Genomic DNA, 18322 nt, shown 5'->3' with positions numbered 1-18322 from the left:
GAAAATTATATATATATATTATAAATAATTCCATAAAATCAACAGTAGATTTTCTACAGCGCAATACAGACTACAATGTATTGTAGACTAAATCACCACAGGAAGGCATGTGAACCTTCCTCCCAGTATACCGGAGTGGGTGCCCAACTAGAGAAGGCAATCAATTGATTTGATTAAGAAATGGGTGATTTCACCAATTTCGATGACAAAGTGGGAAATTTGTTGATCCTAATTCAATCCCAGAAATTGTCGGGTCTCCCTGTTAGTACATATACACATATACACTAGCAGGGAAACCCGATATTACTCAGGATTGAATGATGATCAACAAATGTTTCACAATCCTATATTTTTATTGTCATCGAAATTAGTGAAATCATCCATTTTTAAATCAAATTGGGTGATTACCTGTTCTTATTGGGGATCCATCACATTGCATCGGGAGGAAGCTTCACATGCCTCTTAGCAGTAACTTCGTCCACAATAACTTGTATTCTACATTACACTGTAGAGAACCTACTATTGATTTTATAAAATCATTTTTATATATAATGGCTTCAATTAAAGCTTAAAATGCAAAAGTCAAGTATCATAGTTCAATTGTGCTCTAAATAGAAACATTCATTTTAAATGCACCCCTATCAAAAACATACTGTTGATTTTATATGCTGGACCTTTCTGCTTATGTGGTAATAAAGTTTCAAATACACTTGTAATGTTAGGCTGTATGAGTTGTTAAATTGCTTGATCCGTCTTTCATTGGATTTTTTTGATTCTCAATTATTATATTCCAATAAAAAAAAAACTTTCTAAGAACACTGCCAGATATATAAAGTACATTTGTGTGAAATTTCATAAAAATTGGGCAAGCCATTTCGGAGATATATGAGTAATAATGAAACACATCTAGTTTTGAAATGTTGGCTAATGATTATGTCTGTGCAAATTTTAAATACTTACTTGTGTAAGTCCCGATGCTTTGAGCAATTCCGCTGGTGATCGTGTCCCATGATAAATTAAATTTGGAGGTCTTAAGCTTAATATTCGACTGTAAACTTTGTTACGCACCTGATTAACAAAAAAAAAAAAATTGTGAAAGATGAACAAAAAAATATTATTAATAAGATTTACACATATATTCATCTTCTATATAATAAAATTGTACGTCTGACAATCAGAGTTCACATTTAAACGTAAATACTTAAAACTGGTTTTAATTTGTTTTTTTGTTGGTTTTTTTTTGCAATAATTTTATGACCAAATGATACCATCTTGTCTTGTCTTGGAGGTGGAATTCACACTGGATATGGTAAGCTGGCTCATTCCAATGAATTCACCACATCTTGCATGAACGCTGACCAAACCCAGTGATCCATCATCAATGCTGACACTATCGACAGCTAGTCATAGTTCCAATGGCGGACACCGTAGAATTCACCGAAACAATACTATGATCATCAAATTTAGCATAAAAATATTATTTAAAAATAAAAATTATTCTTGCAATTCCAGAAGAATGTACTTATTTCGATTTTTATTTTGTATTTAAAAAATATTTTAATAGTATTTTAAATTTTTAAAAAATATTTTAGTATTTATTTCAATTTATTTTCAATGTTAAAAAAATTATTTAAATAGTATTTTTAAAATTTTTAAATATTTTAGCATTTATTTCGATTTTATTTTCAATGTTAAAAAATATTTTAATAGTATTTCGATAATTTAAAAAAATTTTAATAGCATTTATTTTGATTTTATTTTTGATATTAAAAATATTTCAGTAGTATTTTAATTAATATTTGAAAAATATTTTAATAGTATTCATTTTGATTTAAGTTTTAATAATAAAAATATTTCAATAGTATTTCAATTAATACTTCCAAAATATTTTAAGAGCATTTATTTTGATTTTGTTTTCAATATTAAAAATATTTCAATAGTATTATTTTGATTTGATTTTTAATATTAAAAAATATTTCAATAGTATTTCAATTAATATTCAAAAATATTTTAATAGTATTTAATTTCATTTTTATTTTTAATATTAAAAATATTTCAATAGTATTTTAATTAATATTAAAAATTATTTTTGTAGTACTTATTTTGATTTGATTTTTAATATTAAAACATTTTAATAGTATTTCACTAAATATTTTTTTAAATATTTTAATAGTATATATTTCGATTTTATTTTTAATATGAAAAATATTTCAAAAGTATTTTAATTATTATTTAGCAAATATTTTAACAGCATTTATTTTGATTTGATTTTTAATATTAAAAAATATTTCAATAGTATTTCAATTAATATTTAAAGAATATTTGAATAGTATTTCACTTAATATTTAAAAAATATTTTAATAGTATTTTTTTTTTCATTTTATTTTTAATATTCTGACAAATTTTTACTGAATATAAAAAATGCGATTTTCAAGACAATTCCCATATTTCCAAGGTTAGAATAGAAAAACAAAGCTCAAAATTCAAGCAATCACTGTTTTCTAAATCGAAATCCATCCACATATAATGCCTATCACTGATAAGTTTATGAACTTGAAATGATATTACATCAAGTGGTTTTATACTTTGTCTGGAGGAATTTCCATAAAAAAAAAGAAATGAGTTTTTTTTAGGTTTATAAATTGTAGTGTACTGATTATAATTTTTTTAAAATCCCATTTACATTGGGAATCGTTTTTTTTTAGATTACAACTAAATAAAACTATTATATTGTTTTGTTATACTATTGAATACTGAAAATAAAAAGTATAGTATCAAGAGAATATAAAATATAAAAGGTACCTTTTTTTCAAAATTAAGAAAGTAGTTAGTCTGATCAATCAGGAATAATTCTAAGGCACTTCTTCGAAGATTATAACGTCTAAAGTGAATTTCTCTCAGTTGCGACAGATTCCACTTGAAGTCTTCACCACCTAAAAGAACAGAAAACCATTTTATTGGACATTTATATTTCACAAAGATTTGTACAAAAAAAAAAATGATGCCTCGCTTTGCGACAACTTAAAACTACAAAAATAGAAAGTTATAATAAAAAAAAAATGGAAGATACTGATAAAAAGAAATTATTAGAAAAAAAAGAAATTAAAAGAAAAAGTAAAAGAAGAAACAGTTCTGGCCCAGAATTACCCCTATGTCTATATAAATAAAACAGTAGATGTATGTGTGTCTGTCTCTGTAAATATTTAACTGATAATCTCTTAATCTACTGATCACATGACATGAAAAATTAACAAGAAATAGTAATCATACACCAAGGATGGTTTATACCCAGTAAAATCTTTGTTTGGATGGATGAATAATGCATACAGACATATCTGGGTTGGTGCATCTACCACTAGCCTGCCTCTCCCTCTTGGATGTGGTCCAAAAAAGATTCTTCAATCTAATAGGTCCCACTTTGTCAACTAAGCTCCAACCCCTGTCCCATCGCTGCAATGTTGCATCCCTGTGCCGGTTTTACAAGTATTTTAATGGAATGTGTTGTGATGAACACATTGCACTTATGTCCTCTTGACGTACATATCCCCAACAAACACACTTAGCAATAAAATCTCATCCCTTCACTGTTGTTCTATTCTAATAGTTTCTTCCCTCAAACATCTAGACTTTGGAATTCCCTTCCTGCTACCTGCTTCTCTGACTGTACTGATATACAGAATTTTAAATGTAACATAAACCAACATCTTGTTAATCTTTCCTAGACATGGTCCCAAATAGTAGCCCCTTATATTCAAGTGGTGATATGCCTTGTTAGGGATGAACGTAAAAAGAAAAAAAAATGTCCATTGTTTTTTTTTTAAATGAAACTCACCAAAATAATTAACATTTACAAAATTCTAGACAAATATCAAAAACAAGAATGACCAATCTTATGTGCTAATTTTTTTTTTTTTACATAAAATTTTTTTTTTTACTGCTATTTCACCCCAAACAAGGCACAGTGCTACTTGGATGTAAGGGGTTACTATTCAAGGATGCTATGCACAGAGTTGAGCAACAAGAGGTCTTTTTACATTATACTTGAATTTCTGCATGTCCATACAGTCAAAGAAGCAGGAATCTGGGAAGAAATTCCAAAGTCTAGCAGTTTGAGGGAAGAAACTATAAGAGTAGAAGGCTTTCTAGTATCTAGGGATCTCTACTGTGAAGGAGTGGGATTTTGCTGCTTGTCAGGTTTGTCAAATATTTACATGTAGGGAATACAAGGGTTTGGAGTTCATCAGAGTGCCTTCCATTAAAATACTTGTAAAATAGGTGCAGGAATTCAACATTTCATCGATGAGACTTTGGTTTTGGTTGAAGATTCATTTTTTAACCCTGTCTAAGAGTGAGAGACTAGTAGCAGATGCACCAGCCCAATATATGGCAACAATATGCCATACATGGGCGAATGGTGGTCTTGTAGAGGTACAGGATACTCTCAGGCATAAGTAACGTTGTAAGTCAAGCATAAGTTGTAAGTCAAGCATGGTAGAGAGAGCCCAGTATCTTTGCAGCAGACTCAATGTTTCAATTCATGTTCCCTGTGAACGTTAAGCCGAGGAGTTTGAATGAAGAGCTTTCAGGTAGAGTATAATTAGCCATGGCTATTAGTGGTTGAGAAGGTGTTTTTGTAATTATTCAAGGAAAGAAACTTAGTCTTGGCAGCATTGAATGTGACCATCCATTTTTTATGTCACAATTAGTTAAGCCTTCCATGATTCAATGAAAAAATGATTTTGGCTATGTTTGTTTTGTTCACATGACATGCAACGTAAATACAAGGGAAATAGCTATTTTCTTTAATAATTAATTTCTATTTTATTGTTTTTTGTAAGTTTTAGATATTTTCATTAATGCAGCACAGCAATTCAGTAGATACCATTGGTTGAAAATCAATATTTTGATTTCCAAATTTCACTACAATAACAAAGAAGCACTAAAATGTTAACGAATATTCTTCATTAATTATATTTGAAAGCAATATTTTTTCTCAAAAAAAATGTGCAAAAATATTTATTTGAATAAAAAAAAAACAACTAACTATTTCCTATTTTTAAAACTTATCCTACATTTTTACATTCTTTTCTTCTTTCTTTCTTCTTTCTTTCTTCCTTCTGAATTATCGGTTTCCTGCTTACTTTGTTGGTTTATTCTTTAAACAGTTTTCTTTTCAATTTTCCATCGATATATTATTGATAAAACATTATACTTTCATGTAAAAAGAAAATCAGATAATTTTTTAATTTAAGAGATTTTCTGGTGCGTGCTCACATACATATCCATAGTAAAATTAAACTTTCATGTTTTCTTCTCTGTCAACGTCAGGAAGAATGGGCAGCGAACATGCATTGAATGATTTCAATGAATATACCATTTTAATTTAAGATATTGCACTTCACAATTCGCTTAGCATTTGCAATAACCATTAACAAGACTCAGGGACAATTTTTACATTTGTGTGACTTACATCTACACCCTGATTGTTTTTCACATGGACAAGTATATGTTACATGTTCTACAGTCAGTAAATCAGGTAATCTCTACATTTGCACAGGAAAAGGGACACCTCAAAATATTGAGAACATAAAATAAGAAACATACGGTTTGTCTTTTTTTGTTTGTTTTCCATTTAAACAAACAGCTACAACAATTTGTGGCCGGGTACAGATAGTGTGTATATATATATATATATATATATATATATATATATATATATATATATTTCAGGTCATCCCATAAGTTCTGTCCAAATTTTTACCTTTGTTTTTAAATTGAATAAAACTTTTAAAATATTATGTATATTGTGTAATTTTTTTACATTTTTATGTTTAGATGCATTTTAACTGATTACATTTTTTTTTACAAAACGATAAAATTTAAATTTGCTTGATTACAACCCGACTAACATGGAAGTGCCTAAGAATCATTTGAGGCATAAAATGCTTTATGAGTTCAAGAAAGGAAACTCAGCAGCCGAAGCGGCTAGAAATATTCACTTAGTTTATGGAAAGGAATTTGTGAATGGAAAAACTTGCAGAAGATGGTTTGCAAAATTCAGAAGTGGAGATTTCACTTTGAAGATGAAGATCGAACCGGACGTCCACTTGAGTTTGATGATAAGTTTCTTGAAGCAGCTCTTGAAGAAAATCCTGCTTTATCAGTTGAGGAATTGGCAATAAAACTGAGTTCAAACCATACAACTGTTCATCGTCATCTTCAACAACTTGGAAAAGTTCCTAAACTTGGAAAATGAGTGCCTCATGAATTGTCTGAAAACAATCTCAAATCTCGAGTCAACATTTGCTCTTCTCTCCATTCTAAGCAACTTGTTTCACCTTTTTGGATAGACTTGTGACTGGTGACGAAAAATGGATCTTTTATCGAAATGTTAAGCATCGTAGACAATGGTTTGGTAAAAGGGAAAGACCTCAGCCACAGCCGAAAAAGAGAACTTTATAGGAAACAGGTTCTTCTTTCAATATGCTGGGATTGCCAAGGAATGATCCACTTTTAATTGTTACCACCTAATGCAACAATTAATGGTCAAATCTACTGTCAGCAATTAAAGCGTTTGAACCAAGCTTTGAAGAAAATAAACCTCCTCTAGTGAATCGAAAAGGGGTGATGTTTCATCAGAACAATGCACAAACCCACACAGCAAGAATTACCTCACAAAATATCGAAGAACTTGGTTGGGAGAAAATTCCTCATCCACCCTATTCTCCTGACCTTGCTCCTTCAGACTACCATTTGTTTCGTAGCTTACAAAATCATTTGGAAGGAACAACTTTTTTTTACACAGAAAGATGTTGAAGCTGACATTTGTGAGTTCTTCAAATCAAAGCCAAAGGATTTTACAGTAATGAAATTAATAAGCTTGTTAATAGATGGAAGGAAGTCATAGATAATTAGGGAAAGTATATTGCTGATTAAATCTTCGATAAAATGTAACATTTGGTCACTTCTTTTCTTTATTCATAAATTTGAATAGAACATGGGATGACCTAGCGGCACTGATGAGCCGTGAAACAGCGAAACAGTACTGTATATGGATGACTATAATGCTCCCTATCTTGGGTTGAGCATATTGAGAAGTGATATACAAACTACCATTAGCGTATTAAGCGATGCTCTTTGTGTTAACAAATTGAGCTTAGGTACATTGGACAATGTTAAAACATTGTTAATTCACTATCCGCATAGCAGCAGTTGTATTGGGCGGTCAGGTTTCGATCCTGGCTTGAGGTAGTTTCTTGTCTAGCCACACTGATGAGCTGTGAAATAGCAAAACAGTACTGCATGTGGATGACATATATATGTGTGAGTATATAAGAACAAGTAGTTAATAAAACATGTTAAAAAAACACTTTGAAAAATAGTTTAAAAAAAAAAAAAGAAGCACAAAATAAGTGAATAGTCCTTAATCTGCAGAGTTTCGAAAAAATATTTTCCTTCTCGTCAGAGGGTAGGAGTTGGCAAAATGCGGGATCGGATTTTGTTTGCAAAAGTATTTCATAAAACTACAAGTAAGTCATAGATCTTACTTGATAACAAATATTTTATATGAGTATATATATATATATATATATATATATACATACACACACACATATTTTTAACCCAGTGAATTTTTTAAAAAAAAGGTGGTAATTTGTATTTTAAATATTTAAAAAATTTAATACAAATGGATTCATTTAAATAAATTATCTCCCCATGATTATTGAGTTGTGGCTAAAATAATCGCAATAGATCTGATAGGAATAAAACTTGGATAAGCCAACTTCACTCTTGGCAAAGGTATGAAATGAAGTCACATTTCTTTGTTTACAAGTCCATTTGGCCGAAATGGCGTCAGACAAATTTTAAGGTATGGATGACCAACACTGTATATAATGATGCTATTTTTTATTCAGTCTTCATTACAACTTTTAAAACAAAATTATAATCTTTATAATAAAAATGTTTATGCACTGTTTTTTTTTTATTTTAAATCAAACAGGTGTTGGTAAATTTTTTTCACATCAAATAAAAGAAAAAAGAACTGTTGTATACAAAAAATATTTATGAACCGTTTTTATTTAATCAAACAAAAAATAGTTCATAAATATATTTGAAAAAAAAAAAAAAAAAAACAGTTCATAAATATATTTGAAAAAAAAAAAAAAAAAAATAGTTCATAAATATATTTGAAAAAAAAAAAAAAAAATAGTTCATAAATATATTTGAAAAAAAAAAAAAAAAAATAGTTCATAAATATATTTGAAAAAAAAAAAAAAAACAGTTCATAAATATTTTTTAACAGTTATATTTTTGTTTGATGTAAAAAAAACCCCAAAAAACTTACCAATATCTCTCATGCTTGATAAAAAAAAAAACAGTTCATAAACATAAACATAAAAAAAATTGAATAAAAAAAAAAAAACATTTTGATTATAAAAATTTATAATTTCAAAGTTCAAATAAAGACTGTTTGAATAAAACTTCTATTTCTATATTTTCTTACAAAAAAAAGCTACATTATATCCTGTGTTGTACCTTAAAATTTGACATCACTTCTGCTGAATGGCTTTGTAAGCAAAGAAGTGCGACTCTTAACGAAAGTCAAAATGACCCCTCTGTCACTATAGGTAAGATAATAATTTGTGGTCAATTAATTTTTTACAATAGATGAATTAACGTGAAAAATAAAAATGAGGTAAATGAAATAATTATTCTCAAGTATGCATACCTTCTTCCTTAAAAGGACTGCAGTCAAAAAAGTAGACGTGAGTCGTGGTTACTTCCAGTCGACCTTTAATAACATCGACCATCGTGATCAACTCACATTCTTCAAGCAGAACTAATTTTTCTTTACCGGAATATTCTTCACCCGTTGTACTGCTAAAAAAACAAAAAACAAAAAAAACGTTTAACCAATCGAAACTTGAATTGATATTTCTAATTACATTGATTGGTGAATTCCAGAAGTATTTTAATATAGAAGATGGCTGTATTGCTTTTAGTCTGCCATAAAAAAAAAAACGGTTGTATTACTTACAATACCACATGAAAAAACAATGTATTACTTGTAATTTTAGTACAATCACGCATGCTCAACCCTTGTAATTCATAAGACTTGTATTAACAGACACACAAAACCATGTTAGCAATGCACACAAAAGCATGTTCGTGACGCACGCAAAACCATGTTCACGACGCACACAAAACCATGTTCGTGACGCACGCAAAACCATGTTCACGACGCACACAAAACCATGTTCACGACGCACACAAAACCATGTTTGTGATGCATGCAAAACCATGTTCGCGACACACACAACAATCAGGTTGGCAACACATGGAACAACCATGTTATCAATACAATCATATTACTTTTAGAACAATCAGTAGTTTGCAAAAGAGGAAGCTACTAGTGGCCCTAAGTATGCAAATTGGGGGCAGGGGAGGGAGGCATACAATCATACTTTTATAATATTTCTCTGTACTAGGACCTATATTTGATTCTTTGGATATACAATCAAGAAGTTAATCCCAGGCATCACCAAACCTCTGCAGCATGCTACTGAGTAAAATATATAAGATAGTTGCAAAATAAACATCTCAAGAAACAAAAATTCTGTAAAACACAGATTCTCTTTCTCTCTCTGTCTTTTATACAAATCCTACCATTCATGAAAATCCACATATTCTTTAAGTGGTTCAATCTTATGTTTGTGAATTTTTTTAGATGAGGATTGATAATTGTTATTTGGATTATTCGGACTACTGTTCTCATATTGAGTATTATTTTCACAATGTTTCGGTCGGTGTAACTTCTGGCCTTCCTCAGGTGTATCTTGTTGAATTCAGGAATCTTTCTGCCAAAGTCGAGAATCTAAACAGAATTTTCAAACAAGATTAGCATGCTCCCATTCCATCAGTTATATACTGGGTGGAAGTCATAAGTAGTTCACAAATGTAATTCAAGTGTCACCCATATTGGAGATTGAACTTTCAACCTCCAGAAGAGTATAACTTACAATTGAATTTTACCAAGTACTTTATCCACTATGCCACCGGTCCTTATGGACAATGCTACCACCATGCATTAAATAAAGGGTTCCGTTCAAAATTCCGTGCAGATTCCAGAGTTCAACAAGGTCCACGTGAAGAAAGCCAGGAGTTACATCAACCACAACATTGTGAAAATAACAGTCAAGAACAGAACAGCACTTCAAAGAATCAAAATAATACAAGACTCAATTTGTCCATTCATTTATGTATGTACAGATTGAACGGACGCATCAGAATTACATTAAATCCAGCTTTTCTGAATACTAAGCAAGTCACATATTAAATTAATGGCAATGTCATATATGGATACTTTCAATGTCCCATCTTTTTTTTTTTTTTCATTTGTTCCTTTTTTTTTAAATTGTTTCTCAAGTCAAAGTCCAGTGTTTAGAATGGAACCCAATCAGTGTTAAGAATGAAACAAGTTAATCTCAATTTTCTTTTTGCTATACACCTCAGAGTGTTATATACCTGGGTAGGGTGGGGGATAGGTGTATATATTCTTGTGTACGTATACTTTGTGTAAGTGGTGTCTATATAATTATAACGTGACCATGATTGTCTGTCTATGTGTGCAGTCATGTGTGTATACTGTCATGTGTGTGTGCGTGTCACATATAAAAAGATCTTAATATATGTATCTTTTTTTTTGCTCCCTTGTGACAATTCATGTCTGCTCCCAAAAACAAGATTTAATTTTATTGTTGATTTTCCACATTCTCTGGGAAGCCTTGCATTGCTGAATTGATTCCGGTCTCAAAATCAATCCTCATCTCAAAAATTCCGAAACATAAAAAAAAAATTGATTTGCTTTTCATTTTTCCATGTTCCTAGCTCTAATAGTCTAAAAATGGTTTGCTGACATCTCTCATATAAAACTAAAACCTATACCACTTATAAATCAATATATCCTTGTTGTGTGTCAATAACACAGTTAACGTGGCATGAGTTGAACCCAACTTGTTTGTGTCGAGTTGAGTGCAAACGGGTCAAAAAAGGTTACCGGTGGCATAAATCAGACTTGTTAACTCCAAGTTGGCACACGATTGCACTCAGAAATTGACAAGTGCGACAGGTCAGAGGATGCATTCCAGGTATGAATGGTTACCAGGGGGTTACCGCCCCACACATACACCTTGAAGTATATAGGGACACACGTTTCTAGTTAGTCTAGAGTTAGCCAGGGGAAGCGCAGTCAGACAGTCAAAGACTTCTTTAGTCAGAATGAGAGAATCTTAATTCAAGATGAGAAAAAAGAAAAAGAGTAAAACCCAAGTTATGTATGGAAGGGCAGAGAAAGAATCGACATATCCAGCCAAAGCCTTTTCAATCTTTTTTGCATCTATCAACATAGATGCAAAAAGGCTTGAAAACCATGCTACTTAGCTAAGTTTTGTAGAAAATCATGTTGCTGAAGATGAATGAAAATCCACTGTGTGGCTAAAAAGAACTAGAAGAACGCCTAATGTTCTTTAATATAGATTTCACAAGCAGGAGAGAAGAGGAAAAGAAAAAATTAAGAATAATTAAAAAATATTTAATATATGGTCACAGTGAAACGAGAGGTCGAAACGAACATGGGAAATGATGAGGAATAAATTTGTCCCTGATAAAAAAAAAAATACCGTCGCAAGTGCATGACACATACAGTACAATCACGTTGACACACTGGTTCTTGATAGATTACCAAAGTTAAGCAACGTTAAGCCTGGCCAGTACCAGACAGGTGACCATTTGGGAAGGCTAGGCAGTGTATGTACCTAGGAAGGTTGAGTGTGAGGACCAGCACCCTCACCCTAAAAAAGAACTCTTTGATACAAAAGCATCTACAAAGTTATGGATGATCTATGTCCCTCCAGGAGCTCAAGGCTGTGGATGGATGGAAGAGCATGACACATTCATATATTTACAAAACTTTTCAATTTTCAAGCAGATTTTTGCAACACAGTGCGCATTTATATATTTACAAAACATTTTAATTTTTGAGTAGATTTTTGAGAATTGATATTTTTTTTTTAAATAATAATAAAAACAAGTAATATATTTATTCGCTACTGAGATTTATATCTACTTACAAAACTTTATATTAGTTACTTGCGACCCAAGCTCCCCGAAATGATTATTATATTTAATAAAAATATGAATTTGTGAAAATCCACTCAAAAAATTAAAACATTTTGCAAATATTAAAATGCACTCTGTGTCATGAAAATCCGCTAGAAAATTAAAGTTTTGTAAATATATAAATGCACTTTACATATAAATCAACCTTGGTAGCAAGTAAATAATATAACTCATTATTATTATTATATTTAATTAAAATATCAATCCAAACTTTAAGCTGTTTAAATATAAAAAAAAAAAAATGCACTCTTGTTGTTTACAGAGGTGATTTGAGTGCAAAGGTCAGTATTGACTGATATGTGCCCTTTTTTTTGTTTTTATTGAAGTCGGTTAAGGTTTGTATTCCGTATACATCGTCTGGCTTTTTAATTTCTATAATACAATTAAAATAGGAAACAATGTTTTCCAATTGCAAATACTTTGCTTATTAACGGATAACACACAGCTACATTAAACCAACCATAACTAACACCTCTACGGATTGCTAGGGATTTTATTTCTCTGACAAGAAAGATGGTTTACAAAAGAAAAAACAATTTCAGAACCTGATGAAGACGTTTTTATAAGTCGAAAGCTTGTTTAATCTTTGATATAAATTAAATAATTTATTTTAGAGAAAAACACAAACTCATCATTATTTAGTTTTCTAATTTCTATAATTTAATGAAATTACATTACTTACTTGGCTGAACTGATGACATTCCAATCTTCATCTCCGAGAGTGTCATCAGCAATGTTCTCGTGGGAGATGAGTGCTTCCTTAGCTAGCTCTAGTTTCTTTAGTTTGTCATTATCAGCCAGTTCAGGCATATCTACATTAAAAAAAAAAAAACATGATATCTATAATATGATATTGAAATAAAAACAAACATGATATCTACAATATGATATTGAAATTAACAAAAATGTTCTCTACAATATTATAAGTAAATTAAAAATAAACATGATATCTACAATATGATAGAGAAATTAAAAACAAACATATACAATATGATAGGAAAATTAAAAACAAACATACAATATGATAGGGAAATTAAAAACAAACACATATACAATATGATAGGGAAATTAAAAACAAACACATATATACAATATGATAGGGAAATTAAAAATACACATATATACAATATGATAGGGAAATTAAAAACAAACATATATACAATATGATAGGGAAATTAAAAACAAACATATATACAATATGATAGGGAAATTAAAAACAAACATATATACAATATGATAGGGAAATTAAAAACAAACATATATACAATATGATAGGGAAATTAAAAACAAACATATATACAATATGATAGGGAAATATAAGTATACAAGGATCAGGGTTAAATATTAATTTTCAAGGCTTTTCAAAGTTTTTCAAAGCCTTTCACAAACAAAATTCAAGTTTTCAAAACAAAATTTAATGCATAAACAATGATATAATAAACCAAGAAAGCTTAATTGACAACAGAGAAAGTCATTTTCATTTATCTGTTTAGTAGTTTTAAAGGTCACACAGTTATTTACATGACGTTCTCTAATGTGCAACAAAACTAAACTATTTACAGTTTGTATTCATTTTATGTTTAGTGCCAACCATGTGCGATTTCAAGGCAATTTCATTTATTTTGCTGAAAACAAAGGTCTTTTTACATACACAACATGCCTGTCAACAATCATATTTACATTCTGTGACCCATTTACATTTGGCCAACCAAGCACGATTAAATGTTATTTTCCCCATTATAGATTGGTTTATGCTGTGTTCATTTTATTTTTAAAGTTTCAATTTATGGTATTGTGGATACAAGAGTTACATCCTTTTATCAGGAACTACCCAATGTTATTACATGGAAAACATTGGGTAATTTTGTATCCACAATAATATGATGCAATTTCAGAACAATGTATTTCGAATTTATTTTCAATATTTAAAAAAATATTTTAATGGTATTTTTATTGATATTTAAACAAAATGATTTGATAGTATTTATATTTTATTTTTAATATTTAAAAATATTTTAATGGTATTTTTATTAATATTTAAACAAAATAATTTGATAGTATTCATATTTCATTTTTAATATTTAAAAAATATTTTAATGGTATTTTTATTAATATCTAAACAAAATTATTTGATAGTATTTATATTTCATTTTTAATATTTAAAAATCTTTTAATGGTATTTTTATTAATATTTAAACAAAATAATTTGATAGTATTTATATTTCATTTTTAATATTTAAAAAATATTTTAATGGTATTTTTATTAATATTTAAACAAAATGATTTGATAGTATTTATATTTTATTTTTAATATTCAAAAAATATTTTAACAGTATTTTTATTAACATTTATAAAAATAAGTTAATAGTATTTATTCCGATTTTATTTTTTATATTTTGACAAATTTATACTTCACGTAAAGATTACAATTTTCAAGACATTTTCAAGGATTTTTTTCAGATGATAATAGAAATAAGGTCTTTTCAAGGAAAAAGTCAAAATTAAACGATTTTTCATGCCTGTGCAAACCCTAAGGATGAAAGGTTAAATTAAAAGAATTAGATAATGGAAAATGCTCCAGAGTTTGAGTTTATTCTGAGATATTGATGAAATATTCATTTGAGAAAAAAACAAATCATTATTCCATTATTTGTAATCTCCACAGAAATTTGTGATTTTTATTTCAAAACTTTTCTCCCAGCAAACACTTTTTTTCTTTTTTTTACTTATATTCAATCAAAACAAGGCATATAAGTACTGAGATATAAAGGACTATTATTATTAGAGGTCAGACAGATATCAGTTCACATTACATTTAAATTTCTGAATGTTGTAATATTTTTGGCATCGTAAGAGGGTATGACCACAAAGAATTAGATGGTTATATTTATAATCATGAATGATAAGCACAAACTAATCAGATGCCAGAATCGCTTCATAAAATATATTGAATCTCTTTGAATTCTTCAATCATAGCTTGGCCAAGATCAAAGTGTAGTATCTGTTCCGGCAGATGCTGCACTTAAGATATTTGTACCAGTCAATGGAGGGGAAACCCTCTATACTGGGACAATTATTATTTTTGGTAACCAGAGTGCCCCCTTTTTGCCTACTTTTAGGGGAGCTGGTTTTTACCTCACATTAAAAACGGCCTTGTGCCTAATTTGCTCAGTGGGGGAGCAAATAAATACCATCTGTTCCGGCAGATGGTGCACTTAAGATGGTTTGTACCAGTCAATGGAGGGGAAGCCCTCTATACTGGGACAATTATTATTTTTGGTAACCAGAGTGCCCCCTTTTTGCCTACTTTTAGGGGAGCTGGTTTTTGCCTCACATTAAAAACGGCCTTGTGCCTAATTTGCTCAGTGGGGGAGCAAATAAATACCATCTGTTCCGGCAGATACTGCAAGCTATGACTAGCTAGGACTAGCAAAGACCACATGTGGGGGCAACCCCACATGCCTGACCTTTAACCAGCTCCCATTTCCCACCTCTCGGGAGCTGGTCCCCTTTTTCCCTTCCCCCTCCCTTCACTCCTCACATTAAAAATTGGCCTTGTGCCTAATTTGCTCGGTGGGGGAGCAAATAAATACCATCTGTTCTGGCAGATGCTGCAAGCTATGACTAGCTATGACTAGCAAAGACCAGATGTGGGGGCAACCCCACATGCCTGACCTTTAACCAACTCCCATTTCCCACCTCTCGGGAGCTGGTCCCCCCTTTCCCTTCCCCCTCCCTTCACTCCTCACATTAAAAATCGGCCTTGTGCCTAATTTGCTCGGTGGGGGAGCAAATAAATACCACCTGTTCCGGCAGATACTGCAAGCTATGACTAGCTATGACTAGCAAAGACCAGATGTGGGGGCAACCCCACATGCCTGACCTTTAACCAACTCCCATTTCCCACCTCTCGGGAGCTGGTCCCCCCTTTCCCTTCCCCCTCCCTTCACTCCTCACATTAAAAATTGGCCTTGTGCCTAATTTGCTCGGTGGGGGAGTAAATAAATACCATCTGTTCTTCAGATGCTGCATTTCCATTTCTTTTAGTGGAGGAACATTCCTTCACGACTGAGACAATTTTTTATTTTTGTACCTTTTCTCCACGTTCAAAAACGACCCTGGTGTCTACTAACTTTGTCCCATGGAGAGGCATTGTAAATAGGTACACTCTGCTGACCCTGACTGGATTAATACTGCCATCTTTTATTCTTTACAATTCAAAACTTCTGACTCAACTGAAGCTATCGGTCCTTACAATTACATTTAATATTTGCATTTGGATATTTTTATTCCCTCTACGATAAAATTATTTCTTTTGCCATCCACTTTTTGGATTATTTTTATTTTATAAGAAATGACTCAAGACTGAATGTTGGTAGGGTCAGGGAAAATAAGGAGGAAATTCCAAAAGCAAGTGATTTGAAGAAAGAACCTCTTTGTTAAAAAAACTAATTGCCTCATTTGATAGGAATGTCACTAGGATCGGCTTTTCTGGGAAAAGGTAATTTTCCTAGATGAGCTCCAGATAAACCCCCTATGACCGTCTGGATGTTATGTTCTGGTCAACCTCTGTTTGGTTGAAAGAGTGACCAAGAAAAGGCCAGAATCAGTCAAGGATGAAGGGAACCTAGGAGTATGAAAGGAGAGGTAGTCATAACCCCCCCCCCTCGAAGATGAGGAGAAAGAGTGAGAGTTGAACATTGGAGAAAAGGCAGTTGATTTTCCAGAGAGCTACCAGAAAAGTGGTCCTCAGAAACAGAGGGTCCATTGTGTAGAGTTGCACTGGTTTTTCAGTTGGCCAAGATAGAAAAGAAACTCTTATTCTGAAAGTTTGTCATTCAACATCATTCTAACATTGAAATGCGGGTGTGTCACAGAGGTCAATCTTTGGACCTTTATTAAACATTATATTTATAAATGACCTCCTTGATAAAATTGCCTCTAAGATGGGTATATTTACTGATGACAATATGCTCTATAACAGACTTGGAGGGAAAACGAATGAATGCATATCTAAGGAAATTGTTAAAACTCTAGAGGAAGACCCCCAATCTGTAGGGGAATGGAAGCAAAACTGGATGGTAACCTTCAATGCCGCCAAGACTAAGTTTATTTCCTTTAATAATTGCAAGAACCTTTCTCAATCATTGATTGTCATGGCTAATGATACACTACCTGAAAGTACTGCCTTCAAGCTCATCCACAAACAACATGAACTGGAATAAATATATTGAGGTAATTGCCAAGGCTGCTGCAAAAAAAGTGGGCTCTCTCTACTGTGCTAGATTACTCACACTTGAGAGTATCCTGCATCTCTACAAAGCCACTATTTTCCCATGCATAGAGTATTGTTGTCACATCTGGGCTGGTGAAATGTGGCATCCCTGTAACTGTTTTACAAGTACTTCAATGGTAAGTGCTAAGACAATGGTAAGTGCTAAGATAAGCTTAAAGCACTAGTGCCCTCTCAATGTAAATACCCGCCCCGACAAACCACACAAGCAGAAAAATCTCACCCCTACACTGTAGAGATCCCTAGATGCTGGAAAGCCTACTCAAATAGCTTTTTCCCTCGAACTGCTAGACTTCGAAATTCCCTCCCAGACCCCTGCTTCCCTGTTTGTACTGACATGCAGAAGTTCAAGTGTAATGTGAACAGACATCTTGCTGCTCAACTCCCTACATAGTATTCCTGCAAATCTGGTCACAAATAGTAGCTCCTTAAGATTTAGTGACATTGTGCCTTGTTTGGGGTAAAAAATAATTTAAAAAGAAATAATAATAATAATAAAGATTATTACTTAGACTTGTGGTTTTGCTTGGTGTGAGGATTCTTTGTTGTAGCGCTGACTGGATAAACAAACAATTTTAACCTGGACACAACATCTAGAAACGATCAGGATGGACATTGAACACATGGGTATATTCACATTTTGGTGCCGTAACCATGTGCATGTCCATACAGTTAGAAAACAGAGAGCTTGCATCTCCGATGTCTCATTAAAAATTTTTTTTTAAATCTGATCCGTAATTATTTTTTTATAAAATTGTAACCAGATAGACCATCCCTCCACCCCCTTGACAAAAAAAAAAAAAAAAGAAAACGTAAAAAAGAAAAAAAAAATTAACAGAAAAAAAACAG

The 18322-nt window shown here is 31.4% G+C and overlaps 1 protein-coding gene across 1 annotated transcript in view; it reads right to left on the bottom strand.

Annotated features, from left to right (window-relative positions):
* Nucleotides 1-18322, bottom strand: part of LOC145263098 (neurobeachin-like protein 1) — a 319648-nt gene that overhangs the window by 54296 nt on the left and 247030 nt on the right. Inside the window, exons 39-42 of the mRNA XM_080120024.1 lie at nucleotides 12863-12992; nucleotides 8732-8883; nucleotides 2803-2933; nucleotides 961-1068 (exon numbers count right to left, since the gene is read on the bottom strand). Coding sequence (XP_079976150.1) covers nucleotides 961-1068; nucleotides 2803-2933; nucleotides 8732-8883; nucleotides 12863-12992 — 521 coding nt within the window. The remainder of the gene's footprint in view (nucleotides 1-960; nucleotides 1069-2802; nucleotides 2934-8731; nucleotides 8884-12862; nucleotides 12993-18322) is intronic.

The sequence above is a fragment of the Euprymna scolopes genome, chromosome 38 (genome assembly GCF_053919585.1).
Source record: "Euprymna scolopes isolate OS-2025 chromosome 38, ASM5391958v1, whole genome shotgun sequence".
Classification (NCBI taxonomy): domain Eukaryota; kingdom Metazoa; phylum Mollusca; class Cephalopoda; order Sepiida; family Sepiolidae; genus Euprymna; species Euprymna scolopes.
Note: the sequence above shows the minus strand (reverse complement) of the source record. Positions and strands in the feature narration are given on the sequence as shown.